Raw genomic sequence first — 17,500 nt, 5'->3', positions numbered from 1 at the left:
AGTTGTGTTCTAAATGACACCCTATAATAAAGACACTACAGGTGATTTAGAGTTGTGTTCTAAATGACACCCTATAATAAAGACACTACAGGTGATGTAGATGTGTGTTCTAAATGACACCCTATAATAAAGACTCTACAGGTGATTTAGAGTTGTGTTCTAAATGACACCCTATAATAAAGACTCTACAGGTGATTTAGAGTTGTGTTCTAAATGACACCCTATAATAAAGACTCTACAGGTGATTTAGAGTTGTGTTCTAAATGACACCCTATAATAAAGACTCTACAGGTGATTTAGAGATGTGTTCTAAATGACACCCTATAATAAAGACTCTACCGGTGATTTAGAGTTGTGTTCTAAATGACACCCTATAATAAAGACTACAGGTGATTTAGAGTTGTGTTCTAAATGACACCCTATAATAAAGACTCTACAGGTGATTTAGAGTTGTGTTCTAAATGACACCCTATAATAAAGACACTACAGGTGATTTAGAGTTGTGTTCTAAATGACACCCTATAATAAAGACTCTACAGGTGATTTAGAGTTGTGTTCTAAATGACACCCTATAATAAAGACTCTACAGGTGATTTAGAGGTGTGTTCTAAATGACACCCTATTATAAAGACTACAGGTGATTTAGAGTTGTGTTCTAAATGACACCCTATAATAAAGACTCTACAGGTGATTTAGAGTTGTGTTCTAAATGACACCCTATAATAAAGACTACAGGTGATTTAGAGTTGTGTTCTAAATGACACCCTATAATAAAGACTCTACAGGTGATTTAGAGTTGTGTTCTAAATGACACCCTATAATAAAGACTCTACAGGTGATTTAGAGTTGTGTTCTAAATGACACCCTATAATAAAGACTCTACAGGTGATTTAGAGGTGTGTTCTAAATGACACCCTATAATAAAGACTCTACAGGTGATTTAGAGGTGTGTTCTAAATGACACCCTATAATAAAGACTGCAGGTGATTTAGAGTTGTGATCTAAATGACACCCTATAATAAAGACTCTACAGGTGATTTAGAGTTGTGTTCTAAATGACACCCTATAATAAAGACTCTACAGGTGATTTAGAGTTGTGTTCTAAATGACACCCTATTATAAAGACTAAGGTGATTTAGACTAAATGACACCCTATAATAAAGACTAGGTGATTTAGAGTTGTGTTCTAAATGACACCTATTATAAAGACTACAGGTGATTTATTGTGTTCTAAATGACACCCTATAATAAAGACTACAGGTGATTTAGAGTTGTGTTCTAAATGACACCCTATAATAAAGACTCTACAGGTGATTTAGAGTTGTGTTCTAAATGACACCCTATAATAAAGACTCTACAGGTGATTTAGATGTGTGTTCTAAATGACACCCTATAATAAAGACTGCAGGTGATTTAGAGTTGTGATCTAAATGACACCCTATAATAAAGACTCTACAGGTGATTTAGAGTTGTGTTCTAAATGACACCCTATAATAAAGACTCTACAGGTGATTTAGAGTTGTGTTCTAAATGACACCCTATAATAAAGACTGCAGGTGATTTAGAGTTGTGTTCTAAATGACACCCTATAATAAAGACACTACAGGTGATTTAGAGTTGTGTTCTAAATGACACCCTATAATAAAGACTCTACAGGTGATTTAGAGTTGTGTTCTAAATGACACCCTATAATAAAGACACTACAGGTGATTTAGAGTTGTGTTCTAAATGACACCCTATAATAAAGACTCTACAGGTGATTTAGAGTTGTGTTCTAAATGACACCCTATAATAAAGACTCTACAGGTGATTTAGAGTTGTTTTCTAAATGACAGACACTACAGGTGATTTAGAGTTGTGTTCTAAATGACACCCTATAATAAAGACACTACAGGTGATTTAGAGTTGTGTTCTAAATGACACCCTATAATAAAGACTCTACAGGTGATTTAGAGTTGTGTTCTAAATGACACCCTATAATAAAGACTCTACAGGTGATTTAGCGTTGTGTTCTAAATGACACCCTATAATAAAGACTCTACGGGTGATTTAGAGGTGTGTTCTAAATGACACCCTATAATAAAGACTCTACAGGTGATTTAGAGTTGTGTTCTAAATGACACCCTATAATAAAGACTCTACAGGTGATTTAGAGTTGTGTTCTAAATGACACCCTATAATAAAGACTACAGGTGATGTAGATGTGTGTTCTAAATGACACCCTATAATAAAGACTCTACAGGTGATTTAGAGTTGTGTTCTAAATGACACCCTATAATAAAGACTCTACAGGTGATTTAGAGTTGTGTTCTAAATGACACCCTATAATAAAGACTCTACAGGTGATTTAGAGTTGTGTTCTAAATGACACCCTATAATAAAGACTCTACAGGTGATTTAGAGATGTGTTCTAAATGACACCCTATAATAAAGACTCTACCGGTGATTTAGAGTTGTGTTCTAAATGACACCCTATAATAAAGACTACAGGTGATTTAGAGTTGTGTTCTAAATGACACCCTATAATAAAGACTCTACAGGTGATTTAGAGTTGTGTTCTAAATGACACCCTATAATAAAGACACTACAGGTGATTTAGAGTTGTGTTCTAAATGACACCCTATAATAAAGACTCTACAGGTGATTTAGAGTTGTGTTCTAAATGACACCCTATAATAAAGACTCTACAGGTGATTTAGAGGTGTGTTCTAAATGACACCCTATTATAAAGACTACAGGTGATTTAGAGTTGTGTTCTAAATGACACCCTATAATAAAGACTCTACAGGTGATTTAGAGTTGTGTTCTAAATGACACCCTATAATAAAGACTACAGGTGATTTAGAGTTGTGTTCTAAATGACACCCTATAATAAAGACTCTACAGGTGATTTAGAGTTGTGTTCTAAATGACACCCTATAATAAAGACTCTACAGGTGATTTAGAGTTGTGTTCTAAATGACACCCTATAATAAAGACTCTACAGGTGATTTAGAGGTGTGTTCTAAATGACACCCTATAATAAAGACTGCAGGTGATTTAGAGTTGTGATCTAAATGACACCCTATAATAAAGACTCTACAGGTGATTTAGAGTTGTGTTCTAAATGACACCCTATAATAAAGACTCTACAGGTGATTTAGAGTTGTGTTCTAAATGACACCCTATTATAAAGACTACAGGTGATTTAGAGTTGTGTTCTAAATGACACCCTATAATAAAGACTACAGGTGATTTAGAGTTGTGTTCTAAATGACAACCTATTATAAAGACTACAGGTGATTTAGAGTTGTGTTCTAAATGACACCCTATAATAAAGACTCTACAGGTGATTTAGAGTTGTGTTCTAAATTACACCCTATAATAAAGACTCTACAGGTGATTTAGAGTTGTGTTCTAAATGACACCCTATAATAAAGACTCTACAGGTGATTTAGAGGTGTGTTCTAAATGACACCCTATAATAAAGACTGCAGGTGATTTAGAGTTGTGATCTAAATGACACCCTATAATAAAGACTCTACAGGTGATTTAGAGTTGTGTTCTAAATGACACCCTATAATAAAGACTCTACAGGTGATTTAGAGTTGTGTTCTAAATGACACCCTATAATAAAGACTGCAGGTGATTTAGAGTTGTGTTCTAAATGACACCCTATAATAAAGACACTACAGGTGATTTAGAGTTGTGTTCTAAATGACACCCTATAATAAAGACTCTACAGGTGATTTAGAGTTGTGTTCTAAATGACACCCTATAATAAAGACACTACAGGTGATTTAGAGTTGTGTTCTAAATGACACCCTATAATAAAGACTCTACAGGTGATTTAGAGTTGTGTTCTAAATGACACCCTATAATAAAGACTCTACAGGTGATTTAGAGTTGTTTTCTAAATGACACCCTATAATAAAGACACTACAGGTGATTTAGAGTTGTGTTCTAAATGACACCCTATAATAAAGACACTACAGGTGATGTAGATGTGTGTTCTAAATGACACCCTATAATAAAGACTCTACAGGTGATTTAGAGTTGTGTTCTAAATGACACCCTATAATAAAGACTCTACAGGTGATTTAGCGTTGTGTTCTAAATGACACCCTATAATAAAGACTCTACGGGTGATTTAGAGGTGTGTTCTAAATGACACCCTATAATAAAGACTCTACAGGTGATTTAGAGTTGTGTTCTAAATGACACCCTATAATAAAGACTCTACAGGTGATTTAGAGTTGTGTTCTAAATGACACCCTATAATAAAGACTACAGGTGATTTAGAATTGTGTTCTAAATGACACCCTATAATAAAGACTCTACAGGTGATTTAGAGTTGTGTTCTAAATGACACCCTATAATAAAGACTACAGGTGATTTAGAGTTGTGTTCTAAATGACACCCTATAATAAAGACACTACAGGTGATTTAGAGTTGTGTTCTAAATGACACCCTATAATAAAGACTCTACAGGTGATTTAGAGTTGTGTTCTAAATGACACCCTATAATAAAGACTCTACAGGTGATTTAGAGTTGTGTTCTAAATGACACCCTGTAATAAAGACACTACAGGTGATTTAGAGTTGTGTTCTAAATGACACCCTATAATAAAGACTCTACCGGTGATTTAGAGTTGTGTTCTAAATGTCATCCTATTATAAAGACTACAGGTGATTTAGAGTTGTGTTCTAAATGACACCCTATAATAAAGACTCTACAGGTGATTTAGAGTTGTGTTCTAAATGACACCCTATAATAAAGACTCTACAGGTGATTTAGAGTTGTGTTCTAAATGAAACCCTATAATAAAGACTCTACAGCTGATTTAGAGTTGTGTTCTAAATGACACCCTATAATAAAGACTCTACAGGTGATTTAGAGTTGTGTTCTAAATGACACCCTATAATAAAGACTCTACAGGTGATTTAGAGTTGTGTTCTAAATGACACCCTATAATAAAGACTCTACAGGTGATTTAGAGTTGTGTTCTAAATGACACCCTATAATAAAGACTCTACAGGTGATTTAGAGTTGTGTTCGAAATGACACCCTATAATAAAGACTCTACAGGTGATTTAGAGTTGTGTTCTAAATGACACCCTATAATAAAGACTCTACAGGTGATTTAGAGTTGTGTTCTAAATGACACCCTATAATAAAGACTCTACGGGTGATTTAGAGTTGTGTTCTAAATGACACCCTATAATAAAGACTCTACGAGTGATTTAGAGTTGTGTTCTAAATGTCATCCTATTATAAAGACTACAGGTGATTTAGAGTTGTGTTCTAAATGACACCCTATAATAAAGACTCTACAGGTGATTTAGAGTTGTGTTCTAAATGACACCCTGTAATAAAGACACTACAGGTGATTTAGAGTTGTGTTCTAAATGACACCCTATAATAAAGACTCTACAGGTGATTTAGAGTTGTGTTCTAAATGACACCCTATTATAAAGACTACAGGTGATTTAGAGTTGTGTTCTAAATGACACCCTATAATAAAGACTCTACAGGTGATTTAGAGTTGTGTTCTAAATGACACCCTATAATAAAGACTCTACAGGTGATTTAGAGTTGTGTTCTAAATGACACCCTATAATAAAGACTCTACAGGTGATTTAGAGTTGTGTTCTAAATGACACCCTATAATAAAGACACTACAGGTGATTTAGAGTTGTGTTCTAAATGACACCCTATAATAAAGACCTTACCGGTGATTTAGAGTTGTGTTCTAAACGACACCCTATAATAAAGACACTACAGGTGATTTAGAGTTGTGTTCTAAATGACACCCTATAATAAAGACACTACAGGTGATATAGAGTTGTGTTCTAAATGACACCCTATAATAAAAACTCTACAGGTGATTTAGAGTTGTGTTCTAAATGACAGCCTATAATAAAGACTCTACAGGTGATTTAGAGTTGTGTTCTAAACGACACCCTATAATAAAGACACTACAGGTGATTTAGAGTTGTGTTCTAAATGACACCCTATAATAAAGACACTACAGGTGATATAGAGTTGTGTTCTAAATGACACCCTATAATAAAAACTCTACAGGTGATTTAGAGTTGTGTTCTAAATGACAGCCTATAATAAAGACTCTACAGGTGATTTAGAGTTGTGTTCTAAATGACACCCTATAATAAAGACTCTACAGGTGATTTAGAGTTGTGTTCTAAATGACACCCTATAATAAAGACTCTACAGGTGATTTAGAGTTGTGTTCTAAATGACACCCTATAATAAAGACTCTACAGGTGATTTAGAGTTGTGTTCTAAATGACACCCTATAATAAAGACTCTACAGGTGATTTAGAGTTGTGTTCTAAATGACACCCTATAATAAAGACTCTACAGGTGATTTAGGGCACTACATAAGAAATAGGGCACCGTTTGAGACGAAGCCATAGATGAGAGGCAGGCAGCAGTGTGTAGTTGGGCAGCGCAGACCTGTTAACTTTTATGATAGCGTGCTGAACACCTCGGGTGGCTCTCTTTAATTGCCCAGATGCATGGTTTTAATAGCACACTGGACTAGGCCAATGTTTTACCCCCTCGAATGCTGTCTCTTAAAGAGAAACTTCAAACACCAGCTAGGGTATATAATCATCCCTCTCCCTCTCCCACCTCCCCACCCCTCTCTCTCTCTCTCTGAGAGTGTTGTGTCGTTGTGTTGTTCGGTGGGAGGTGGCCTCCTCTAACCTTGACCCGCCAGGTGAATCTAATTACCATGTCCTAGATGGGACAAGTCGGGCTCTGGGAAGCACCGCCTCACTGCTTCTGAACCCGACTGTTAAATTGGGGCGATATGAAGTGCGACCCCGTATGTTGAACAGCACCCTGTGTGTCTGCGTACAAAATACAACCCGATTCCCTATGCAGTTTCCTATTGTTGACCAGGGCCCATAGTGTGAAGGGTGCAGTTTACTATTGTTGACCAGGGCCCATAGGGTAAAGGGGGGGTTTACTATTGTTGACCAGGGCCCATAGTGTGAAGGGTGCAGTTTACTATTGTTGACCAGGGCCCATAGGGTAAAGGGGGGGTTTACTATTGTTGACCAGGGCCCATAGTGTGAAGGGTGCAGTTTACTATTGTTGACCAGGGCCCATAGTGTGAAGGGTGCAGTTTACTATTGTTGACCAGGGCCCATAGGGTAAAGGGGGGGTTTACTATTGTTGACCAGGGCCCATAGGGTAAAGGACGCAGTTTTATGAAGGAACTGAAGATCTCTTAGAAACCTTTTAGTCCTAGTATGTCTGTTTCTGGTCAGAGGGTGTGGTAGTCTGGTTTGCGGTGTGGTAGTCTGGGTCAGGGTGACGTCAGACCTACAGACCGTTAACGTCATGTGACTAATAGAGTTAGACAGGAAAGATGTCAATCCAAAGTGTTACAGAGCAACACACTGTACAGCAGACAATGAGCCTTTTTTTAAAAAAGGTGCTCCAAGCTTCAGCCAAGATCTGTAGCATTTTTTCCATGAATACCGTCTCCGTGAACGTCAGGGACGTCTGAAAGGCTCATTGATGTGGCTGTGTTTCATAATGCAATGTTTTATAACGTACATTGGCATCGATGTGACTCACTGGTCTTGTTTGTTGTGGCGGCTCGCTCGTGAACGTCCCCATCCCACTATAGTACTTTAATATAACTCCAATCAGCCACTCAGCCAGCCCCCATGGTTCCCAACACCTCTAGCTTCCCCCCGGCAGCCTACACCCCGCCCCTCCCTCTTCCCGCTCACCAACACTTACAACTTCCATAAAACAAACCATACATCTGCGGCACAGTCAGAAGCTCCACTCTGTAAAGTGTCCAGATGCCGGGAATGAAATACAAAACTTTAAAGGACGTGGTGAAACAGAGAGAGAACAGGGATTCAAAACAACTGAGTAACCAGTAGAGCATTAACCTGGTCCCAGACCTGTTCCTGCTATCAGGTAACCTGGTCCATGACCTGTTCCTGCTATCAGGTAACCTGGTCCATGACCTGTTCCTGCTATCAGGTAACCTGGTCCATGACCTGTTCCTGCTATCAGGTAGCCTGGTCCCAGACCTGTTCCTGCTATCAGGAAACCTGGTCCATGACCTGTTCCTGCTATCAGGTAACCTGGTCCATTACCTGTTCCTGCTATCAGGTAACCTGGTCCCAGACCTGTTCCTGCTATCAGGTAACCTGGTCCATGACCTGTTCCTGCTATCAGGTAGCCTGGTCCATGACCTGTTCCTGCTAACATTCCACTCAACATGTTTGCCATAAGAAGGAGTAGCAAGAAGTGAAATGTTAGCAGGAAAATGTCTGGGACCAAGATAGTAGAGGCACAAGAGGTGAGTACAGTAACTACATGAACTAAGTAAAAATGTTTAGTAGAGATGAGTGAACCCTTGTTTATAGTAGGGACTAGCGAGCCCTTGGCTTTAGTAAAGAATAGCGAGACCTTGGCTTTAGTAGAGACTAGTGAGCTCTTGGTTTTAGTGGAGAATAGTGAGCCCTTGGCTTCAGTAAAGAATAGAGAGCCCTTGACTTCAGTAAATAATAGAGAGCCATTGACTTTAGTAGAGAACAGTGAGCCCTTGGCTTTAGTAAAGACTAGTGAGCCGCTGGCTTTAGTAGAGACTAGTGAGCCCTTGGCTTTAGTAGAGACAAGTGAGCCCTTGGTTTAGTAGAGAATAGTGAGCCCTTGGCTTTAGTAGAGACTAGTGGGCCCTTGGTTTTAGTAGAGACTAGTGAGCCCTTGGCTTTAGTAGAGACTAGCAGGCCCTTGGTTTTAGTAGAGACTAGTGAGCCCTTGGCTTTAGTAGAGACTAGCGGGCCCTTGGCTTTAGTAGAGACTAGTGAGCCCTTGGCTTTAGTAGAGACTAGCGCGCCCTTGGCTTTAGTCGAGACTAGTGAGCCCTTGGCTTTAGTAGAGACTAGTGAGCCCTTGGCTTTAGTAGAGACTAGTGAGACCTTAGCTTCAGTAGAGACTAGTGAGCCCTTGGCTTTAGTAGAGACTAGTGAGCCCTTGGCTTTAGTAGAGACTAGTGAGACCTTAGCTTCAGTAGAGACTAGTGAGCCCTTGGCTTTAGTAGAGACTAGTGAGCCCTTGGCTTTAGTAGAGACTTCCGAGCCCTTGGCTTTAGTAGAGACTAGTGAGCCCTTGGCTTTAGTAGAGACTAGTGAGCCCTTGAAACTCAGCAAAATACCTAAAAAGAAAACAAAAACAGAAGCAGAGGCACATTGACTAGGAAAAACTGGATGTTCAGTACAATATTTAAGCTCCTATATACACTCTCATCAATACATACACTCTGATATACAATCTAATCAATATATAAGGTCCTAAAAACACTCTCACCAATATATAAACTCTTATAAATACTCTCATCAATAAATAAGCTCTTTTATACACTCATAAATATATAAGCTCTCATCACCACCCCTCTCTCCAATAGGATTCTCTGCCTCTAACCCTAATACAGGGGCTGAGTCACTGGCTTACTGGTGCTCTTCCATGCCGTCCCTGGGAGGGGTGCGTCACTTGAGTGGGTTGAGTCACTGACGTGATCTTCCTGTCCGGGGTGGCGCCCCACCTTGGGTTGTGCCGTGGTGGAGATCTTCGTGGGCTGTACTCCGCCTTGTCTCAGGATGGTAAGTTGGTGGTTGAAGATATCCCTCTAGTGGTGTGGGGGCTGTGCTTGGCAAAGTGGGTGGGGTTATATCCTGCCTGTTTGGCCCTGTCCGGGGGTATCGTCGGATGGGGCCACAGTGTCTCCCGACCCCTCCTGTCTCAGCCTCCAGTATTTATGCTGCAGTGGTTTGTGTCGGGGGGCTAGGGTCAGTCTGTTATATCTGGAGTATTTCTCCTGTCTTATCCGGTGTCCTGTGTGAATTTAAGTATGCTCTCTCTAATTTTCTTTCTTTCTTTCTTTCTTTCTTTCTTTCTTTCTCTCTCTCTCGGAGTACCTGAGCCCTAGGACCGTGCCTCAGGACTACCTGGCCTGACGACTCCTTGCTGTCCCCAGGCCACCTGGCCCGGCTGCTGCTCCAGTTTCAAATGTTCTGCCTGCGGCTATGGAACCCTGACCTGTTCACCGGACGTGCTACCTGTCCCAGACCTGCGGTTTTCAACTCTCTAGAGAAAGCAGGAGCGGTAGAGACACTCTAAATGATTGGCTATGAAAAGCCAACTGACATTTACTCCTGAGCTGCTGACCGTTGCACCCTCGACAACGACTGAGATTATTATTATTTGACCCTGCTGGTCATCTATGAACATTTGAATATCTTGGCCATGTTCTGTTATAATCTCCACCCGGCACAGCCAGAAGAGGACTGGCCACCCCTCATAGCCTGGTTCCTCTCTAGGTTTCTTCCTAGGTTTTGGCCTTTCTAGGGAGTTTTTCCTAGCCACCGTGCTTCTACACCTGCATTGCTTGCTGTTTGGGGTTTTATGCTGGGTTTCTGTACAGCACTTTGAGATATCAGCTGATGTAAGAAGGGCTATATAAATACATTTGATTGGTTTAAATTTGATGTAAGTTCTTGTATACACTCTCACCAATATACAGTATATCAGAAAAGTGAGTACACCCCTCACATTTTTGTAAATATTCGAGTATATCTTTTCATGTGACAACACTGAAGAAATGACACTTTGCTACAATGTAAAGTAGTGAATGTACAGCTTGTATAACAGTGTAAATTTGCTGTCCCCTCAAAATAACTCAACACACAGCCATTAATGTCTAAACCGCTGGCAACAAAAGTGAGTACACCCCTAAGTGAAAATGTCCAATATATATATATAACAGCATATATAACACGCTGTTATATACACTCTATTCCAGATATAAGCTCCTCAATACACTCTCATCAATATATAAGCTCTTATGTACACTCTATTCCAGATATAAGCTCCTCAATACACTCTCATCAATATATAAGCTCTTATAAACACTCTCATCACCTGGGGTGGCAGGGTAGCCTAGTGGTTAGAGTGTTGGACTAGTAACCGGAAGGTTGCAAGTTCAAACCCCCGAGCTGACAAGGTACAAATCTGCTGTTCTGCCCCTGAACAAGGCAGTTAACCCACTGTTCCTAGGCCGTCATTGAAAATAAGAATTTGTTCTTAACTGATCTTGCCTAGTTAAATAAAAAAAAAAAATAAAATAAAAAAATTATATAAGCTCTTATTTACGTTCCCATCAACATATACTTTTTAAAAATATACACTTTCATCAATTTATAAGCTCTTATAAACACTCTCATATATATACAGTGTGGAGAACAAGTATTTGATACACTGCCGATTTTGCAGGTTTTCCTACTTACAAAGCATGTAGAGGTCATAGGTACACTTCAACTGGACAGAATCTAAAACAAAAATCCAGAAAATCACATTGTATGATATTTAAGTAATTCATTTGCATTTTATTGCATGACATAAGTATTTGATCACCTAACAACCAGTAAAATTCCGTCTCTCACAGACCTGTTAGTTTTTCTTTAAGAAGCCCTCCTGTTCTCCACTCATTACCTGTATTAACTGCACCTGTTTGAACTCGTTACCTGTATAAAAGACACCTGTCCACACACTCAATCAAACAGACTCCAACCTCTCCACAATGGCCAAGACCAGAGAGCTGTGTAAGAACATCAGGGATGAAATTGTAGACCTGAACAAGGGTGGGATGGGCAATAGGACAATAGGCAAGCAGCTTGGTGAGAAGGCAACAACTGTTGGCGCAATTATTAGAAAATGGAAGAAGTTCAAGATGACGGTCAATCACCCTCGTTCTGGGGCTCCATGCAAGATCTCACCTCGTGGGGCATCAATGATCATGAGGAAGGTGAGGGATCAGCCCAGAAATACACGGCAGGACCTGGTCAATGACCCGAAGAGAGCTGGGACCACAGTCTCAAAGAAAACTATTAGTAACACACTACATCGTCATGGATTAAAATCCTGTTGTTTGTAGGTGACCAAATACTTATTTTCCACCATAATTTGCAAATAAATTCATTAAAAATTGTACAATGTGATTTTTTCAAATTTGTCTAGTTGAAGTGTACCTATGATGAAAATTACAGGCCTCTCTCATCTTTTTAAGTGGGAGAACTTGCACAATTGGTGGCTGACGAAATACTTTTTTGCCCCACTGTATATGATCCAAAATACACTTGTATATACTTTTTTTATTATTTATATATATATTTTTCTAGGCAAGTCAGTTTAGAACAAATTATTATTTTTAATGATGGCCTAGGAACAGTGGGTTAACTGCCTTGTTCATGAGCAGAACGACAGATTTTTACCTTGTCAGCTCGGGATTTGATCTTGCAACCTTTCGGTTACTAGTCCAACGCCCTAACCACTAGGCTACCTGCCTCCCCATAGAACCTCTTATATACACTCTCCTCAATATATAAGCTATAATACACACTCTCCTTTCCTCTCACCTGTCAGGTCTCGGCCCTGGAAAGGATCTTCAACGTCGGAGACCATCGCACGAGCCGTGCTGTCACACTCTGGGGTCTGGTACCTGTCACAGAGCGAAAGAAAGGCAGAGAGAGAGAGAGAGAGAGAGAGAGAGTCTGTCTCCTACCTTCCTTTTAACTCAGAGTACCTCAGTGATACAACAGTAAGGAGAGACAAGAGAGTAGCTGTTAGATACAACAGTAAGGAGAGACAAGAGAGTACCTCAGAGATACAACTACATGATGTAAAAAGATGGACATGAGCGAAAGACCACAGAGTGTGTGCGTGTGTTTGTGAGAACACAGGCCTGCAGAAGAACAAAACGACCTCTGTTGTCATACCAAATCTAACAAAACAAGAGGCTCTGCCAACTGCCTCTGAGTCTCTCTCTCTCTCTCACACCAGGAATGTGAATTAAAGGCTACACCGGGAAGGCTACACCGGGAAGGCTACACCGGGAAGGCCGGGAAGGCTACAGGATAAATGGTAATGCTTTCAGGAGGAGAAGAGTAAGACTTAGAAACATGTTGTTTAGCTTCAGTTAATTAAGAATGATCCCAACCATTCAGCAATGTATCAAATCGTTAGTAATCAAGACTGTGTTGTGTGTGTGTGTGTGTGTGTGTGTGTGTGTGTGTGTGTGTGTGTGTGTGTGTGTGTGTGTGTGTGTGTGTGTGTGTGTGTGTGTGTGTGTGTGTGTGTGTGTGTGTGTGTCTGTGTGTGTCTGTGTGTGTGTGTGTGTGTGTGTGTGTGTGTGTGTGTGTGTGTGTGTGTGTGTGTGTGTGTGTGTGTGAACGGCATGGATGGATATAATTTGGCCTGGCGTGTGAATTGTATGTTTCTGAGTGTTTCTAAATGGAAATGTTCAGGGAGAGTACATGTGTCTCTCATTTACTTTTTATACAAGAGATGCTCTTTTTTTTTGGTCAAAGTTCCAAGACGGAGTGTTTGGAGCGTGACTGTGTTCTAAAACAGAGTGTTTGGAGCGTGACTGCTCTAAAACAGAGTTTTTGGAGCGTGACTGTGTTCTAAAACAGAATGTTTGGAGCGTGACTGTGTTCTAAAACAGAGTGTTTGGAGCATGACTGTGTTCTAAAACAGAATGTTTGGAGCGTGACTATGTTCTAAAACAGTGTTTGGAGCGTGACTGTGTTCTAAAACCGAATGTTTGGAGCGTGACTGTGTTCTAAAACAGAGTTTTTGGAGCATGACTGTGTTCTAAAAGAGAGTGTTTGGAGCGTGACTATGTTCTAAAACAGAATGTTTGGAGCGTGACTGTGTTCTAAAACAGAATGTTTGGAGCGTGACTGCTCTAAAACAGAGTTTTTGGAGCGTGACTGTGTTCTAAAACAGAATGTTTGGAGCGTGACTGTGTTCTAAAACAGTGTTTGGAGCATGACTGTGTTCTAAAACAGAATGTTTGGAGAGTGACTGTGTTCTAAAACAGAGTTTTTGGAGCGTGACTGTGTTCTAAAAGAGAGTGTTTGGAGCGTGACTGTGTTCTAAAACCGAATGTTTGGAGCGTGACTGTGTTCTAAAACAGAGTTTTTGGAGCATGACTGTGTTCTAAAAGAGAGTGTTTGGAGCGTGACTGTGTTCTAAAACAGTGTTTGGAGCGTGACTATGTTCTAAAACATAATGTTTGGAGCGTGACTGTGTTCTAAAACAGAATGTTTGGAGCGTGACTGTGTTCTAAAACATAATGTTTGGAGCGTGACTGTGTTCTAAAACAGAATGTTTGGAGCGTGACTGTGTTCTAAAACATAATGTTTGGAGCGTGACTGTGTTCTAAAACAGTGTTTGGAGCGTGACTATGTTCTAAAACATAATGTTTGGAGCGTGACTGTGTTCTAAAACAGAATGTTTGGAGCGTGACTGTGTTCTAAAACAGAGTGTTTGGAGCGTGACTGTGTTCTAAAACAGAGTTTTTGGAGCATGACTGTGTTCTAAAAGAGAGTGTTTGGAGCGTGACTGTGTTCTAAAACAGTGTTTGGAGCGTGACTATGTTCTAAAACAGAATGTTTGGAGCGTGACTGTTCTAAAACAGCGTGTTTGGAGCGTTACTATGTTCTAAAACAGAATGTTTGGAGCGTGACTGTGTTCTAAAACAGAATGTTTGGAGCGTGACTGTGTATTAAAACAGAATGTTTGGAGCGTGACTGTGTTCTAAAACAGAATGTTTGGAGCGTGACTGTGTATTAAAACAGAATGTTTGGAGCGTGACTGTGTTCTAAAACAGAATGTTTGGAGCGTGACTGTGTTCTAAAACAGAGTGTTTGGAGCGTGACTGTGTTCTAAAACAGAGTGTTTGGAGAGTGACTGTGTTCTAAAGCAGAGTATTTGGAGCTTGACTGTGTTCTAAAACAGAATGTTTGGACCGTGGTTATGTTCTAAAGCAGAGTGTTTGGAGAGTGACTGTGTTCTGGCTGCTGATACATCATAGGTTCTTCTGGCGAGGGAAACTGTAAAGGTTACTACGACGACACACACAGTGCACTGTAAAGATTAATACGACAACAAACACAGTGTACTGTAAAGATTAATACGACAACACACAGTGCACTGTAAAGATTAATACGACAACACACAGTGTACTGTAAAGATTAATACGACAACACGCAGTGCACTGTAAATCAAATCAAATCAAATCAAATTTATTTATATAGCCCTTCGTACATCAGCTGATATCTCAAAGTGCTGTACAGAAACCCAGCCTAAAACCCCAAACAGCAAGCAATGCAGGTGTAAAAGCTAAAGGTTACTACGACAACAAACACAGTGTACTGTAAAGATTAATACGACAACACACAGTGTACTGTAAAGATTAATACGACAACACACAGTGTACTGTAAAGGTTACTACGACAACACACAGTGCACTGTAAAGATTAATACGACAACACACAGTGTACTGTAAAGATTAATACGACAACACACAGTGTACTGTAAAGATTAATACGACAACACACAGTGTACTGTAAAGATCAATATGACAACACACAGTGCACTGTAAAGATTAATACGACAACACACAGTGTACTGTAAAGATCAATACGACAACACACAGTGTACTGTAAAGATCAATACGACAACACACAGTGCACTGTAAAGGTTACTACGACAACAAACACAGTGTACTGTAAAGATGAATATGACAACACACAGTGTACTGTAAAGATCAATATGACAACACACAGTGTACTGTAAAGGTGCACTGTAAAGGTTACTACGACAACAAACACAGTGTACTGTAAAGATGAATACGACAACACACAGTGTACTGTAAAGATACGACAACACACAGTTACTAATACGTGTACTGTAAAGATTACAACACACAAACACACAGTGTACTGTAAAGATTAATACGACAACACACAGTGTACTGTAAAGATTAATACGACAACACATACGACAACACACAGTGTACTGTAAAGATTAATTACTACGACAACACACAGTGTACTGTAAAGATTAATACGACAACACACAGTGTACTGTAAAGATGAATACGACAACACACAGTGTACTGTAAAGATTAATACACACAGTGTACTGTAAAGATTAATACGACAACACACAGTGTACTGTAAAGATCAATACGACAACACACAGTGTACTGTAAAGATTAATACGACAACACACAGTGTACTGTAAAGATTAATACGACAACACACAGTGTACTGTAAAGATGAACACAACACACAGTGTACTGTAAAGATTAATACGACAACACACAGTGTACTGAAACACACAGTGTACTGTAAAGATTAATACGACAACACACAGTGTACTGTAAAGATTAATACGACAACACAGTGTACTGTAAAGATTAGTGTACTGTAAAGATTAATACGACAACACACAGTGTACTGTAAAACAAACACAGTGTACTGTAAAGATGACTACGACAACAAACAGTGTGTAAAGATCAATACGACTGTAAATACGACAACACACAGTGTACTGTAAAGATGCAATACGACAACAACACAGTGTACTGTAAAGATTAATACGACAACACACAGTGTACTGTAAAGATTACTGTAAAGATAATACGACAACACACAGTGTACTGTAAAATTAATACGACAACACACAGTGATGAATACGACAACACACAGTGTACTGTAAACGATGTACTGTAAAGGTTAATACGACAACACACAGTGTACTGTAAAGATTAATACGTACAACAGTGTACTGTAAAGATTAATACACAGTGTACTGTAAAGATTAATACGACAACAAACACAGTGTACTGTAAAGATTAATACGACAAAGATGACACAGTGTACTGTAAAGATCAATACGACAACACACAGTGTACTGTAAAGATTAATACGACAACACACAGTGTACTGTAAAGATGAATACGACAACACACAGTGCACTGTAAAGATCAATACGACAACACACAGTGCACTGTAAAGATGAATACGACAACACACAGTGTACTGTAAAGATCAATACGACAACACACAGTGCACTGTAAAGATTAATACGACAACACACAGTGTACTGTAAAGATCAATACGTACTGTAAAGATCAATACGACAACACACAGTGCACTGTAAAGATCACACAGTGCACTGTAAAGGTTACTACGACAACACACAGTGCACTGTAAAGATCAATACGACAACACACAGTGTACTGTAAACGGCTGTTCATTCTCACAATGCAATGCGCAGGTCCATGGAAACAGCCCTTAGCCGTGGTATATTGGTCATATACCACAAACCCCCGAGGTGCCTTATTGCTGTTATAAACTGGTTACCAACGTAATTAGAGCAGTAAAAATACTGCTATGGCTTTCAGCCAATCAGCATTCAGGGCTCGAACCACGCAAGTTTATACATCTATAAAACCTTGCGTTGTGCCATACGAACAGCTCTTAGCCGTGGTATATTGGCTATATACCACATCCCCTCCTTATTGCTAGTAAAAAATACTGTGCAAAAGGTCCTTTTCACCAATAATAATTATAATAATAATCACACTGCTTCTTTATCAGTATTTTTGAAAATTTA

The 17,500-nt window shown here is 39.4% G+C and overlaps 1 protein-coding gene across 8 annotated transcripts in view; it reads right to left on the bottom strand.

Annotated features, from left to right (window-relative positions):
- The window catches only part of smoc1 (SPARC related modular calcium binding 1), a 573,206-nt gene that overhangs the window by 421,210 nt on the left and 134,496 nt on the right, over positions 1-17,500 (bottom strand). For all 8 annotated transcript variants that reach the window (XM_065004417.1, XM_065004416.1, XM_065004420.1 and 5 more), the window contains one exon: positions 12,448-12,530. In XM_065004417.1, coding sequence (XP_064860489.1) covers positions 12,448-12,530 — 83 coding nt within the window. The remainder of the gene's footprint in view (positions 1-12,447; positions 12,531-17,500) is intronic.

This window comes from Oncorhynchus nerka, linkage group LG18 (genome assembly GCF_034236695.1).
Source record: "Oncorhynchus nerka isolate Pitt River linkage group LG18, Oner_Uvic_2.0, whole genome shotgun sequence".
Classification (NCBI taxonomy): domain Eukaryota; kingdom Metazoa; phylum Chordata; class Actinopteri; order Salmoniformes; family Salmonidae; genus Oncorhynchus; species Oncorhynchus nerka.
The sequence above is the reverse complement of the archived record's forward strand: the minus strand, read 5'-3'. Positions and strand labels throughout refer to the sequence as shown.